Genomic DNA, 15354 nt, shown 5'->3' on the forward strand with positions numbered 1-15354 from the left:
TCAGCCCTAATTCTACTGCATGCATCTCCATCTATTTCTCCATTACTCTGTAATACCGATCCCAGGTACTTAAAACTTTTACAATCAGTTCCTATCCAAAGATACCATTTTATTTGTAGTAACTCCATCTTTTAATGAACATTCCAAATACTCTGCTTTTGTCCTACTAAGTTTTAAACCTTTTTCCTCCAGAGCTTGCCTCCACTGTTCCAGTTTTTGTTCTAACTCTCTTTTACTATTTCCTACTAACACGACATCATCAGCATACATTAAGCACCATGGAATGTTACCCTGTAGTTTCGCTGTTATCTGATCCAAAACTAATGAGAATAAATACGGACTAAGCACAGTGCAATCCTACTTTCACATGAAATTTATCAGTCTCTCCCACACCTGTCGTAACACTAGTCGTTACTCCCTCATACATGTCCCTCACTATCTTTACATATTCACCAGGGACTCCTTTCTAATTGAGTGCCCACCACAGCATCTCTCGAGGAACTCTATCATATGCTTTCTCAAGATCAATGAATACCATATGGGCGTTTGTTTCTTTACTCCTGTATTTTTCCATCAACTGCCTTATAATGAAAATTGCATCTGTTGTTGATCTGCCCTGCATAAAGTCAAATTGATTCTCGGATATTTCGGTCTCTTCACGTATCCGTCTATCAATTACTCTTTCCCATATTTTCATGGTGTGGATAAGCAGTTTTATAGCCCTGTAGTTTGTACATTGTTGTATATTATCTCCCAGTGGCGACTCGTGGCTTTAGGGACAGGGTCGGCAAGGTTTTGTCTCCTCAGATGGGTATGCCATCTAATTAAAAGGCTTCAATTTCATAGAAGATTTTTGGTTTTTGTTTTTTTTTTATTTTTTTTTTGTTTTTTTTTTGTAAACCTGTTTATAAATTAACTAGTCTATGTTGTTTCGAAGTAGCAAAATGGGTTATAACGTCATTGTAAAATTTATTATTGTGTTGGAGAGGTTTTAAAAGTGTTTTTCTATTGACATTTGAGACAAGTTTGACATTCTCTCTTGTTTCATGGTGTTTCGACAATACGTTTTGACTGTTTTGAGACAAGAGAAATCCCGTTCATTTGAGGCAGAATTTGCCCACATTTGAGTACAATAATTTATTAAATTCGGGAACAGTTTGTTATACGTAATGAATTTGCAGTATATAAAATTAAACATATTTTGTAACTATCCTACATTCCGAAAATATTTAAATCAGCATATAAAACTGTTAATCCATTTTCTTATTTTATTTGATTAAAGAATGATGGATAATTTTTAATGAACTTGTCTAATAGATATTTTGAAAATTCTTTGGAAATAATAATTGAGTTATCCTTCCACGCAAAAATTTCCGGAACATTGTTTAAATAATCGAAATGTCAAAAAATGAAGAAAAACTTCGATTTTTTTTCTTCGTTTTTTGATTTTAACTTTCAAAGTATTCACTTTTGAGAAGAGTTACACTGACATAAAAGTTGGGTAATTAAATTTTATACAATATAGGATTGGTTAAAAATTTTAGAAAGTGTCATCCTTGTTGCAAAACAGCAATAATTGCGAAAAAAACAAAAAATAAGTATATATTCGCATTTTACGTTTTTCAACCATTTATGATATACTTACGACCTTCATATTTTAACCAGAAAACCTTTATGATATAATAAAACAATACTGTAAATTTCATTAAGATCGATTCAATACATTTTGCAAAATAAATTTTGCAATCCAGCTTTTGCAAAAAAAATTAATTTTTTCAAAATGTTGCAGAACTTACAATAAAGCAGATGACAAGTTAAATTTTTTTTATATAATGAAGAAAGGTACAGTATTCTTCTATACGTAAAAATAAATTCAACTTGCTGTCTGCTTTATTTTCAGTTCTGCAACATTTTGAAAAAATGAATTTTTTTGCGAAAGCTGGATTGCAAAATTTATCTTGCAAAATCTATTGAACCGATCTTAATAAAATTCATAGTATTGTTTTATTATATGATATAGTTTTTCTGGGTAAAATTATGAAGATCCTAAGTGTAGCATAAACGGATGAAAAACGTAAAATGCGAATACTTGTTTTTTATGATTTTTTCGCATTTATTGCTATTTTGCAAAAAGGGTGACAATTTTTAAAATTTTTAGCTAATTCTATATTGTAGGAAATTTAATTACGCAACTTTATGTCAGTGCAACTTTTCACGAAAATGAATACTTTTAAAGTTATAATCAAAAAATGAAGAAAAAAATCGATTTTTTCCTTCATTTTGACATTTTGGTTATTTAAACAATGTTCCGGACCTTTTTGAGTGGGAGGATAACTCAAATTAATATTATTATAATGAGTTATTTTCAAGCAATATCTGCAAAAAATTATGAGTTACCTCTCAACGTCCAAATTAATGTTACTAATATTTTTATAGATGCGCCCTGGTCATAAGTACGTGTCTTGTTGCCGTTTGCAGATCACCGCTGGGCTCGGCATATTGTTTTTCTGCCGTACTTGTCATTCAAATAAATACGGGGAATGTATAATTGGTTGCCTATCGGCTAATATTCCATAGCCTCTTATTACAAGCAAATGGTCAATCTGGGTACGGCATGCCGAAGCGGGCCTTGAATTCACACAATCGCAGTCGGATGTATGGCTGGCTAGGATAGGATCATTAATTTGAAAAGTCTCTTACGCACAGCGCACAGGGATCACTTAACGTATTGGATCGATCGAATTCTCTTAAAAACAATGAATAAAATTTAGTCTGTATTATCTCACAGATATTTTTTTATTTCACAGAAACGAATATCATCAACTCTGATTAACTTAAATATTTAAAAAAATCTATAATGTGTCCATAAATGTGTGGGTCGGCACTGCCGACCCTGACGAGCCGCCACTGATATCTCCCTTGTTTTTGTGAACAGTGGTACCAGTATACTACTTCTCCATTCGTCTGGCATTTGTCCAACTTTCATATTTCTATAGGCCTGCTGGCCACCCAATGCTCTCCATACTTCCCCAGGAATATCATCTGGTCCTTTATTTATGCTTTTTCCTTTCTTTATTTTTTGAAGCGCTTGAGTCACTTCCTCGTTTGTTATTTTGGTGACCATTGCTGCTACTGTCTCCGTTGACTCTACAGGCTGTCTGTCAAATTCTTCATTTAATATGTATGTATTCAAACGGTATACAAAATAAATGTATTTTCTTCGAAACTTCATTTTTCATTTGATCTTAGGATTTTTTTATAAAAAAAACTACGACGTGCAAAAGTAATATATAAGGCTTTTATTAAAATACAATAAATACTCATTAGAGTAAAATCAAAAATATGTTAGTATGAAACTACTAAAAACAATATTGCTTGCTGTATATTGGCAGATACCTACATAAAATTTAAAATACAATCATACCTAAAAATAATTAACATAAGGTACATACGTACAACAATAAAATACATCATATTAAGTAGTTACTGACACGTTAAAAAATGCATTATTCGTCTTTAACAACCGTTATTACTCTTATAGTAGAAGTTAAGAATGTAAAAATATCGTTTGCAGATAATAAAATGTGTTATGAAGTAATATAAAATAACAACACCAATTTTCATTGAAAATTTTCAAAAATATTTGCCCTTAATCTTTATTAGCATTTGTCATCCTTCTTTTTATTTTTTCCCAGTTACTTTCTAAATTTCCAATTACAATAATTGTCAACGGAAATTTTTTTTGGGTACCTAGTCGTATGCGATTTTTGTTGTTTTTATTCTTCTTTGTCTGGTAGCAATAATCATACCAACGCGCAAGCGTCAAGACCAATTTCGACAAAGCTTGTCTAGTCGAAATCAATTTCTATCCAACGTGCTGATAGTAGAGGTCGAGATGAGTTACAGTATATCAATTCCTACAAATTCTGATCCAACTTGCTGACCTCTATTTGATTTGACTTATTTCTATTCGATTTGTAGTCACAGAATTGGCCTGATTATCTAACTTAGGCTTCACTTCTTCGTTTATCGCTATCTACAGCTAGTGGTGATCATCTTCTTAAGCTATTGCTAATAAAGTTTCTATTGGAAAAACTTCTTTCCTTGACAAATTGTTAACATTTATTTACTACAAACTCTTCTACACACTTCTACCCAGATATTAAGTTTGTGATGTTATTTACTTCTACCAAAATGTAAACTAAAACATTAAGAACATTTATATACATGAATTTGGTGTATATTTCTAACTGTTTGATACATTTCAATATGCTTCAATTAGTTATAATGTTTATCAAAATACAAAGGTATTTATTTTGTGCCTTGGTCGAAATCGTTATACAGTTTTTTAAAGGCACAGCGATATTAAGACACTATAAGTTACAATTGAAGAAGTGAAATCCAAACTAAGGTACCAATTTCAAACATATTATGATAAAATAGAAAGCACTAATGAACATTAACTATAAGCTTGTTCAATTGAAACATATCTTTGTCAGGCAGTGGCGTGCTGGCCATATAAATGAAACGGTGCAATCGCCGAGAGGCCGCGACCTCTTGAGGCCGGTCAAATAAAATTCACAAAAAATTTTAGATGTAAAAATTTTTTTTAATTTCTAATCGAATTATATTAACAAAACATTTCAAAAATAATTTAAATCTTTTTAATTGTAAAATATAGTTTGAGTAAATGAATAAGACTATATAGATAAATAATTGATGGATTCGACCGTTACTTGATGGAAGTTCATTTTATCTCACAATAAAACACAGAAAAAGGTTTGTTTTCTATACTTCCACAAAATTTATTACAACTATGTTATTACTACAGCTGTTTCGGCAAACACATTGTAAAATATATCACTTGAGAAAGGCACTTTGCCGAAACAGCTGTAGTAATAACACAGTTGTAATAAATTTTGTGGAAGTATAGAAAACAAACGTTTTTCAGTGTTTTATTGTGAGATATACATAAATGATTGCTACAGATACTATTTATTTTCATACATACAAGTATATTTATGGTTTTTGCAATTTCCTTCAATCACCTAATAAATATTTTTTGCACGTTTTCCACAAATATGGGAAACTTATTCAAAATATTAAAGGTATCGAAAAACGATTTGATCAAGACAAATCGTCATCTACATCCGACACTATACATCCTAATACAAATTTTGATACAGTAAAAAATGGTATACTTTAACGGCATTTAAATCATTCACTGAAAAGTTTAGACACTTTTATCCTGCCATATCAGCGACCTGCGACTGCAATGATTAGCGAAGAACTCGTTGATTTTGCTGATAAATGGATTGTATTAAAAAATAGGATTTTACAAAATACTGAAATTATAGAAGATCGAGTTAATGACGAATATGTTCAGTCTACAGAAAATATGAGGGATGATATTATTAATCTTAGTGATAATGAACTTGAAGTAACAAATGACAATGTTGTTGATACCGTGAAAGCTTCACCTCCGTGTGGTACTAAAAAGTGTAAAGATTATATAGCTTGGCTGTTACGCTCTTTTGCATAAGCACACCTTATAGCAGTATGCTTATTTCTTATTAAAATTGAAATACATATAGTATATAAGCATTTATTAACTCTTTCAGTGACACAAGTATTTTATGAAAAAGCTTTTCAGCATTGAAATACATAAAAAATCGGTTAAGAAGTACTTAACACAAAATAACTTGGGGACATTTAAGCTAATGGCTATAGAAAAAGACGCTTTGTATGAGCCTAAAAATTATGAAATATTCGACGAATTTTTTCAAAAATCTACTGCTCAAGAAAATAATGTTTAGATTATTGCGTTGTATTAATATTTAAATATTGTTAAATTAAAGCAATTGTACTGTACTTGTATTTGTACTCTCTTGTATAATTCATTTACTAAAATTCAACTGAATACATACTTATACTAAAAACGCTAAAATCACAATAAAGACGCACTAGAAATAAACAAACCAAGACACGTTAAATGTTACGAGGAGCACTACCGAATCATGATTTACAATGTATAAACTTTGAACATCATGATTTGGGATTTACAATGTATATACATTGTAAATTATGATTCGGGAGTGCTCCTGTAGTAGCATTTAACGTGTCTTGGTTTGTTTATTTCTACTGCATCTTGATTTTAAATTTAATATAATAATTGAAAAATTCTCAAAATTTTATTTTACTTTTATCTTAATTACAAAAAATTCATATTTAGGTATTTATTCAGAAAATTATGATTTCTACCTTACTGCAAACAATATTGTCATACATGGGATAATATTTATTATTTTTAAGATTGCTTATTCCTTAATAAACAAACAAAGCAAATTTTAAAAAAATTCATTGAATTCAAAGTTTTATGTTTGATTTAAAAATAATTTATATTTTTGTACATATTGTTGTTTTATAAATAACCCGCCATTACACGCGCTATGAGGGAATCCCTCACCATATTTGTTTATAACCAATGAAATTGTGTAAACTAATACGATAACCTTAAGCACCCAGGAATGCCTTTAGCATGGTTCATGAGAGGTTATGAAAAAGTTATAGAATATTTCAGGCGGTCAGTGTGCTGTGTGATAGTTGAAACAAGAGACATCCCTCTTCAAGTGAGGGAATTCCTCACTGCGCGTGCAATCACAGTGAAATCACGTTTCTATTATCTCAAAGAAACTTTTAGGTTTTTATTTAATATTTAGGTAGGTTTAATTAAAATATTACTGTTTGGATTAGGTTTGGAACAGTGGCACACCGAGGGGGGTTTGGGGGTTAAAATCCCACCCAGAGCATATAGAAATATATATAAAAGAAAGTAGGAAATGTAACTTGTCTTTCACAAATAATACAAAAAAAAACTTTCAGTGCCCAAGCAAACCCCCCCCCCCCCCCCCCCCCAGAGGTAAATTCTAGGTGCGCCACTGGTTAAGAACCCATTTTTAAATTTACCTATTCTAATTGGGAAATAAGCCACAATTTAACTTGAAAAATTGATTTTATTGACGTTTCGAATTCCACCTCGGACGTCGTTATCAAAATACAAAATATTAATAGTTAATTACATAAATGCCACAAAGAAATAACTTCAGAACAGTTGTTAATTTTAATTTGTATTTTTAGTAAAATGAATTCGCGTAAAGAACGTTAATTTCTTAAGTGGCTTGCTGAAATTGAAAATTAGAAAATTTGCTTTTGATCTATATTATTTTTACATTTGTTTTGTTAAATTAATAAAAAAAAATTGGATTACGAGACTTTCTATAATATGTGAGTACAACCCATTTTATATTTCTACATGTTGACATTCATTCTTCCTCGAAATAAGTCGAATTTATGTAGGTGAGGGCGACGCTCATACGCGTGCAACCACGTCACAATAGAAGACGCGTGTAACGGCGGGTTAATAAACAAACAAAGCAAATTTTAAAAAAATTCATTGAATTCAAAGTTTTATGTTTGATTTAAAAATAATTTATATTTTTGTACATATTGTTGTTTTATAAATAACGAGTAAAAAATCCTGATAATGGAAGGTAAAATGAGGATGGGAGGCCGCTTTTCTATAAAATCACCGGGCCGCTTAAAAAGTTCCAGCACGCTACTGTTGTCAGGTTAGCCTTGGAAACAATAGTAATCTCTCAACTGACTGAATCGGTATAAATATAATCAGCGTGCGCTCATACCAATTTCAACTTTCTGCGGGCAAGGTCATGTTAACATGTTTTTTCAACCATGAAGAACCCTTGCGTTTACGAACCATGAGTTTACGAAACTTAGAGTGCATATTAACGAAAACCTGTATAATGAAACTTTAAACAAGGTTAATCAAGCAATATGACCAAAACGTCCAGAAAAGCTTGTCATTCTTCTGCACGAAAATGCTGGGCCTAATGTTGCCGAAGAAGTGAAAAAATCTACAACAATAGAAATAGAGAATATTAGAGAATCCTTACTATAGTTCCGATTTATCGCTTTACGATTTTCACGTCTTTGGGCCACTAAAAATGACGTTAAAAGGTAATCGTTTTCAGATGGACGAAGAAATACAAAATGTCGTAAAATAATTCTTCAATCTACGGCCACAATAATTCTTTACAAAGGTTAAACAATCGGTTGGGGAAACAATGGACTATGTGCCTTAAATATAGTAGTTATTTGTAGTTATGTTTACCTATAAAAATTTTCTGGATAAACGATACGTTTCAATTGAGCAAGCCGAGTATGTATTGTAAAATGTCTATTGATTATATATTATAACTCACAGCAGATGGTCCAAAATATCCCTTAAAATCTGTATCAAAATACTTTGCGAAGTAACAAAATATATGATTGATTTTCACTTCATCCAAAATAACGCTGTAATTGTATAATAATAAATATATACAAAACATGCAATGATTCCTCTATGTAAATAGATTGTCTTAAACTCTCATACAACTCTACGTTACTACTAAGATTTGTAGGAGTATTGAACGAGAATATTTCACGGTATATGTGTAGTATACTATATAGATGAGAATATTGTCTTCAAATCTTTTTAAATTTAATAATATTAAGTCGTAGTTTTTTAACAAAGAACGCACATTATAAACCAAGAGTATATGTGTCAATGCCAATTCATTCTACGACGAGACGTGAAAGGCACGTGCCGTAGAACAATAGACGGCGCACGTCCCCGGTGTAAGCCCGTTCCATTGTACAATAAACTAGCCAATGCTTTTCATAGCAGACCATTCTCCAACGTGCCCGTGTGCCCAAGACAGCCGTGTCCTCCACGTCCCCGCCCTAAGATAAATCAGGCTAATAGTGCGCAGTGCGTACACTAAATGCCAACGTGGAAGATTTCCTTGGTGAATGGACCGATGGTTTTAAGTCGAATATGTTTTCAATAGACCAGACCTTCATGTTAATATTGGATAAAATTAATCTCTTTGTAAACCAGCCTATGACAGTGCGCTAGGACCACGCACAAAATAAGATTCATAAAAGCGAAAATGAGTGAGATATAAAGAATTCAAATACAAGTAAATTTTTCGTGTTTGAAGTCTTTAATAGGAGAATTATTATCTTTACTAAACCAACGCATATTACGGTTGTGTCCCAAAAACTGTCCCAAAAAGTATTGGTCTCAAAACAAACGGAGATAGAATGTCTAAGTAGAAATTGTAGAGTCACAATATAATCCGACAGAATAAAGAAAAGGACACCTCAATTGTTTAGAAATGAAGCAGACGAGATCATGGAACAAAGATATCTAGAAGAAAGAGATTTCCAGGACAGACCCAGTATAGAAGAACGGTTGGGAGAAATAATACAGCGAAAACAGCGGAAATCCTTATTTGCAGTATTATCTTCGGTTTTATAATATATTAACGCGTTCCAGTAAATATCTATGAATGAGGGTCACTAGGCTGCGAGATCCAATCTCTCACCATATTCATCTTTCATCGGCTGACTTCATTCACTCAGGAATCCCACGCAATAACCACATATCTAATTTAATTTTTATCCTATGGTGTTTAAACATTTGTGTTTTTGACTAGATCGTGCCCAGAAACATAAACCTAATAAAACATTTAGATCAAAGAAAGTCTGTGAGCCTGCTGAGCCATTAGCATGACGACTCGACTGCTCAGCACTATTGTTCATTAACATTGAACCTATAGGTAACTGTAATTTTAACTAGCAATTTTTTGTAACTTCATAAATTTAATGCGCTCAATTTTCTAAAAAGCGTTTAAGTACTGACACTGAATTATAAGCCATTGTGCGAACACGTGAAATAATCTGTCAAAACTTCCATACATTTTATTGTCGGCATTCTTTTACTTCTCTCTCCCCAATGGGCACCGTGGGTCTGAAATTCTTCTTTACATAACCATCACAGTTTGCGTCACAACATATTTCGTCGTTTTTGTTGTACTTCCTGATTTGTCTGAAGGCGTTCAACTGAAAACAAAATAAATAAGAATGAGTTGACAAACTTTGACTGATCTGAAAAAAATGCGGAAATTGTCTATTGCCTGAAAACATACATGGATATGAAATGAAAATGAGAGATATATTATACTTTGGAGTCCTGTGTGTTGCCCTGGGTAATACCCAGGAATATTTTAACATCCATTATTATTATTAACAATATGTAGTACCATTTAAGATCTTGTAACATTTAAAGGGTTTTTACCCATAACTTTTTGGTGGCTCACGCATGCATGCCGTTGTAAGTATGAGCTCTGGAATTCTTAACCTTAGTCAACTTTTTACAACATTTTCCTTTCTTAATTAGGTTATACTTATTATTTTAGGGCCTTTAACACTGATGATGGATTATTTGTTAATCCAAAAACGTTTTGTTAATGTGATGTAACCCTTATTGGGTCTTTTAAATATTTCTTTTACAAAGGATCCAGTAATTTTTTTTATTATATTTAAATTCATTCAGAAACGACCATCAACCTCTTAAGTACGGTTCACCCTTAAGTATTATATTATCGATCGCTGTGTAAAATAAATGCATTATTTTACATGCGAGAATTCACGAATATGAAGAGTACGATACCATGCTTTAGGCTAGGACACCATCCTTTGGTCTCCGTAGTGAACGCACCCTTAGATGTATATATTAGGCCTGGATCCCGCGTACCAAAAAAGTTGATTAATAGCAAACTGAAAATTTGTTAATAGCTTAATGGTGTCTAGTCGGACAAACTTTGATGTGCGGGCGGGAACACTGGAACAGGGGAAGTTTTAATTGTGGAACAGGTTAAAAATTTGGAACGTCAGACTACGAAAACGTCCCATGTATTTTGTCCGACAGAACATCCAATTGATTTGTTACCCTTCCATTAAACTCTCATGCAAAAATCACACTGATATTTGCCAAAAATAAGATAAACCCAAACCACATAACAGACATAAATAATAACTTATATGCATTCAGTTCCCTTAATTTTTCTAACTAGCTTCAACTAGCCTGTATTTTGTGTCTGTCTGTGATTTAAGTTTCATGTTAGCATCAGGGGGCGGGGAATTTCACAATTTTCCGTCCCCGTATATCCGTCACTGGGAACTGGTGAATATGAACTTTAAAACAAGTCAGTTATTCCTAAATTATTATAAAAACGCTAAAGATGTGGTAAACGATACTACTCGCGACATCTATGCTACAAAGGAGTAACTAAAAGTAGTCTAGTGCGCAGAACACTACGTTACAATGGGTCATACCCAACTCATCGAAAGCGAATTCATCGAATACGAACTCGTATATAAGGAAAAAGCATACGCAGCAAACCGTCTACGGCCCTATTCATATACATACCAACTCATATACATATTAATGTGAATATAAGTATGTATATGAAATGTCCAGTTGCTGAGGAGGGCTCTCGATGATGTGCCTATATACGATTCGAGTGTATATACTAAATATCTTTCGATCAGTTGTGATTGGATGAGTTGCGCCGCAGCCATTTCTACGTATTTTGGTCTTACGACGTAGAGATGGCAGTACAGGTTAAACTTTTAATCCAGAGAAATAAGATTTTTCTCGTGACACATTCCCCTCCAGGCCGAAACCAAATTTTTTGAGTAGTATGGACATCTATACTAATAACCTATATGTTTCCTGCAGCCGACTTTCATGATATACATAGTTATAAACAAATGAAGATCAAAAAAAGGTAAATTTTCACTTTTTTTCGTCTATTACCAAAAAGTTAAGCATTTTAAACAAATTTGAGAGTAAGAAACTTAAAAATCGTATAAAAAGATTTAATATGTCGTTCGCTGAATACGTCTATCCTTATTGGTTGCTTAGAAAATTGCAAAATAAATCATAAATTTTGAGTTTTTATAAATATTCCTACATAACTCATGTATAAATTAATTTAGAGCCTTCTTATTACACGGAATTCTGAGACTTCTGGTGCTTAAATCATACCCTAAATTGGAAAGCAATTGGTCGAATAGTTTAAAAGTTATTTAATTTGTTTATCCCAAATTCATTTTTTTTTGCAACACTATAAGTAAGAACAAAGGTGACTGACGTCATCGAGAGGATAGCCAGGTTGAAGTGGAGATGGGCAGGACACGTAGCCAGAATGACAGATGGGCGATGGACGAAGAGGTTATTGGAATGGAGGCCAAGAGAAGACAAGAGAAGCGTCGGTCGACCGCCTACAAGATGGACTGACGACTTAAGAAAGGTAAATAAAAACTGGATGAGGGCGGCGCAGGATAGATGGGGTTGGAAACGAGGGGAGGAGGCCTATGTTCAGCAGTGGACTTTTGAGGCTGGATGATGATAAGTAAGAAAATTATGAGGTAGAGTAATACTTCGGACAGTTTATGAAAGAAGAAAATTCATACTAAAAAAATGACAGAAAGTAATTTTAAATAGTGTAAAATTATTTTGCAAAAACATGTCGATTTTTTGATTACTTATAAACAATTAGAATAACTTTTTAACCGTTACCCGTAGAAAAATTATTTTTTCATATTTAGAAAGACTGAATTTTTATACACATTTAGAAAGAAAAACAATTGTCCTAGGACAATTAGGGAGGAAGTTAGCCCCCCCCCCCGTTTTTTAAATTCACATGTTCTTGCAAAATTATTTTGCAATATTTAGAATTTTTTTTGTATTTTTTTTTTAATTAAATTGATAGTGTAAATTTTCTTCTTTCATAAACTATCCAAAGTGTTACTGTAACTTCATCATTTTCTGACTTATAGTGTTGCAAAAAAAAATTAATGTGGTATAAACAAATTAAATAACTTTTAAACTATTTGACCAATTGCTTTGAAATTTAGGGTATAATTTAAGCACCAGAAGTCTCGGAATTCTGTGTGATAAGAAGGTTCTAAGTTAATTTTTACATAAGTTATGAATATTTATAAAAACTCAAAATTTATGATTTATTTTGTAATTTTCCAAGCAACCAATAAGGATAGACATATTCACCGAACGCCATATTGAAGGTTTTTATACGATTTTTAAGTTTCTTACTCTCAAATTTGTTTAAAATGCTTAACTTTTTGGTAATAGACGAAAAAAAGCGAAAATTTAACGTTTTTTGATCTTCATTTGTTTATAACTATGTATATCATCAAAATCGTCTGAAGGAAACATAGAGGTTATTATTATAGATGTCCACACTGCTCAAAAAATTTGGTTTCGGCCTGGAGGGGGTTGTGTCACCAACAGGATATGTTTTTCCTTATTTCTCTAAACTATTTATATTTTATCTCATACAGAAGTAAAAAAGTTCAATTTGTACATGTACTGGTATAAAATAGTTTGTTAAAAAACTTCTTAAAATGTCATCCAAATGGACTGAACTATGGTATACAGCCAGCTACTGGGATTTTCCCATTGATGTTTTATATTTTTATACAGAGAGGATCTAAAGTATGGAATAAATTCATATTCTCTAAAAGATTTTTATTTTTAAATTACAATTATTTGGCATATATTTCATATTAGTGACGTCATCCATCTGAGCGTGATGAAGTAATCAATGATTTTTTAAAATGGGAATAGGCGGAAATTTTAAAATTTGCTTTGTTTGTTTATTAAGGAATAAGCAATCTTAAAAATAATAAATATTATCCCATGTATGACAATATTGTTTGCAGTAAGGTAGAAATCATAATTTTCTGAATAAATACCTAAATATGAATTTTTTGTAATTAAGATAAAAGTAAAATAAAATTTTGAGAATTTTTCAATTATTATATTAAATTTAAAATCAAGATGCAGTAGAAATAAACAAACCAAGACACGTTAAATGCTACTACAGGAGCACTCCCGAATCATAATTTACAATGTATATACATTGTAAATCCCAAATCATGATGTTCAAAGTTTATACATTGTAAATCATGATTCGGTAGTGCTCCTCGTAACATTTAACGTGTCTTGGTTTGTTTATTTCTAGTGCGTCTTTATTGTGATTTTAGCGTTTTTAGTATAAGTATGTATTCAGTTGAATTTTAGTAAATGAATTATACAAGAGAGTACAAATACAAGTACAGTACAATTGCTTTAATTTAACAATATTTAAATATTAATACAACGCAATAATCTAAACATTATTTTCTTGAGCAGTAGATTTTTGAAAAAATTCGTCGAATATTTCATAATTTTTAGGCTCATACAAAGCGTCTTTTTCTATAGCCATTAGCTTAAATGTCCCCAAGTTATTTTGTGTTAAGTACTTCTTAACCGATTTTTTATGTATTTCAATGCTGAAAAGCTTTTTCATAAAATACTTGTGTCACTGAAAGAGTTAATAAATGCTTATATACTATATGTATTTCAATTTTAATAAGAAATAAGCATACTGCTATAAGGTGTGCTTATGCAAAAGAGCGTAACAGCCAAGCTATATAATCTTTACACTTTTTAGTACCACACGGAGGTGAAGCTTTCACGGTATCAACAACATTGTCATTTGTTACTTCAAGTTCATTATCACTAAGATTAATAATATCATCCCTCATATTTTCTGTAGACTGAACATATTCGTCATTAACTCGATCTTCTATAATTTCAGTATTTTGTAAAATCCTATTTTTTAATACAATCCATTTATCAGCAAAATCAACGAGTTCTTCTCTAATCATTGCAGTCGCAGGTCGCTGATATGGCAGGATAAAAGTGTCTAAACTTTTCAGTGAATGATTTAAATGCCGTTAAAGTATACCATTTTTTACTGTATCAAAATTTGTATTAGGATGTATAGTGTCGGATGTAGATGACGATTTGTCTTGATCAAATCGTTTTTCGATACCTTTAATATTTTGAATAAGTTTCCCATATTTGTGGAAAACGTGCAAAAAATATTTATTAGGTGATTGAAGGAAATTGCAAAAACCATAAATATACTTGTATGTATGAAAATAAATAGTATCTGTAGCAATCATTTATGTATATCTCACAATAAAACACTGAAAAACGTTTGTTTTCTATACTTCCACAAAATTTATTACAACTGTGTTATTACTACAGCTGTTTCGGCAAAGTGCCTTTCTCAAGTGATATATTTTACAATGTGTTTGCCGAAACAGCTGTAGTAATAACATAGTTGTAATAAATTTTGTGGAAGTATAGAAAACAAACCTTTTTCTGTGTTTTATTGTGAGATAAAATGAACTTCCATCAAGTAACGGTCGAATCCATCAATTATTTATCTATATAGTCTTATTCATTTACTCAAACTATATTTTACAATTAAAAAGATTTAAATTATTTTTGAAATGTTTTGTTAATATAATTCGATTAGAAATTAAAAAAATTTTTACATCTAAAATTTTTTGTGAATTTTATTTGACCGG

At 31.5% G+C, this 15354-nt stretch overlaps 1 protein-coding gene across 11 annotated transcripts in view; it reads right to left on the reverse strand.

Annotated features, from left to right (window-relative positions):
- LOC114326889 (carbonic anhydrase) overlaps positions 1–15354 on the reverse strand; it is a 471397-nt gene that overhangs the window by 12309 nt on the left and 443734 nt on the right. For 9 of the 11 annotated variants that reach the window (XM_050652599.1, XM_050652603.1, XM_050652601.1 and 6 more), the window contains exons 8-9: positions 7620–8188; positions 4019–4490 (exon numbers count right to left, since the gene is read on the reverse strand). The exons of 1 other annotated variant lie outside the window; for it this stretch is intronic. Coding sequence is in view for 1 of the 10 variants with exons in the window: in XM_050652595.1 (XP_050508552.1) it covers positions 9826–9966 (141 nt within the window). In the remaining 9 variants the exon portion in view is untranslated. Of the gene's footprint in view, positions 1–4018; positions 4491–7619; positions 9967–15354 lie in introns of those variants that run through there. One more of the 11 variants, XM_050652595.1, reaches the window with a different exon arrangement.

Source organism: Diabrotica virgifera, chromosome 6, assembly GCF_917563875.1.
Source record: "Diabrotica virgifera virgifera chromosome 6, PGI_DIABVI_V3a".
NCBI lineage: Eukaryota > Metazoa > Arthropoda > Insecta > Coleoptera > Chrysomelidae > Diabrotica > Diabrotica virgifera.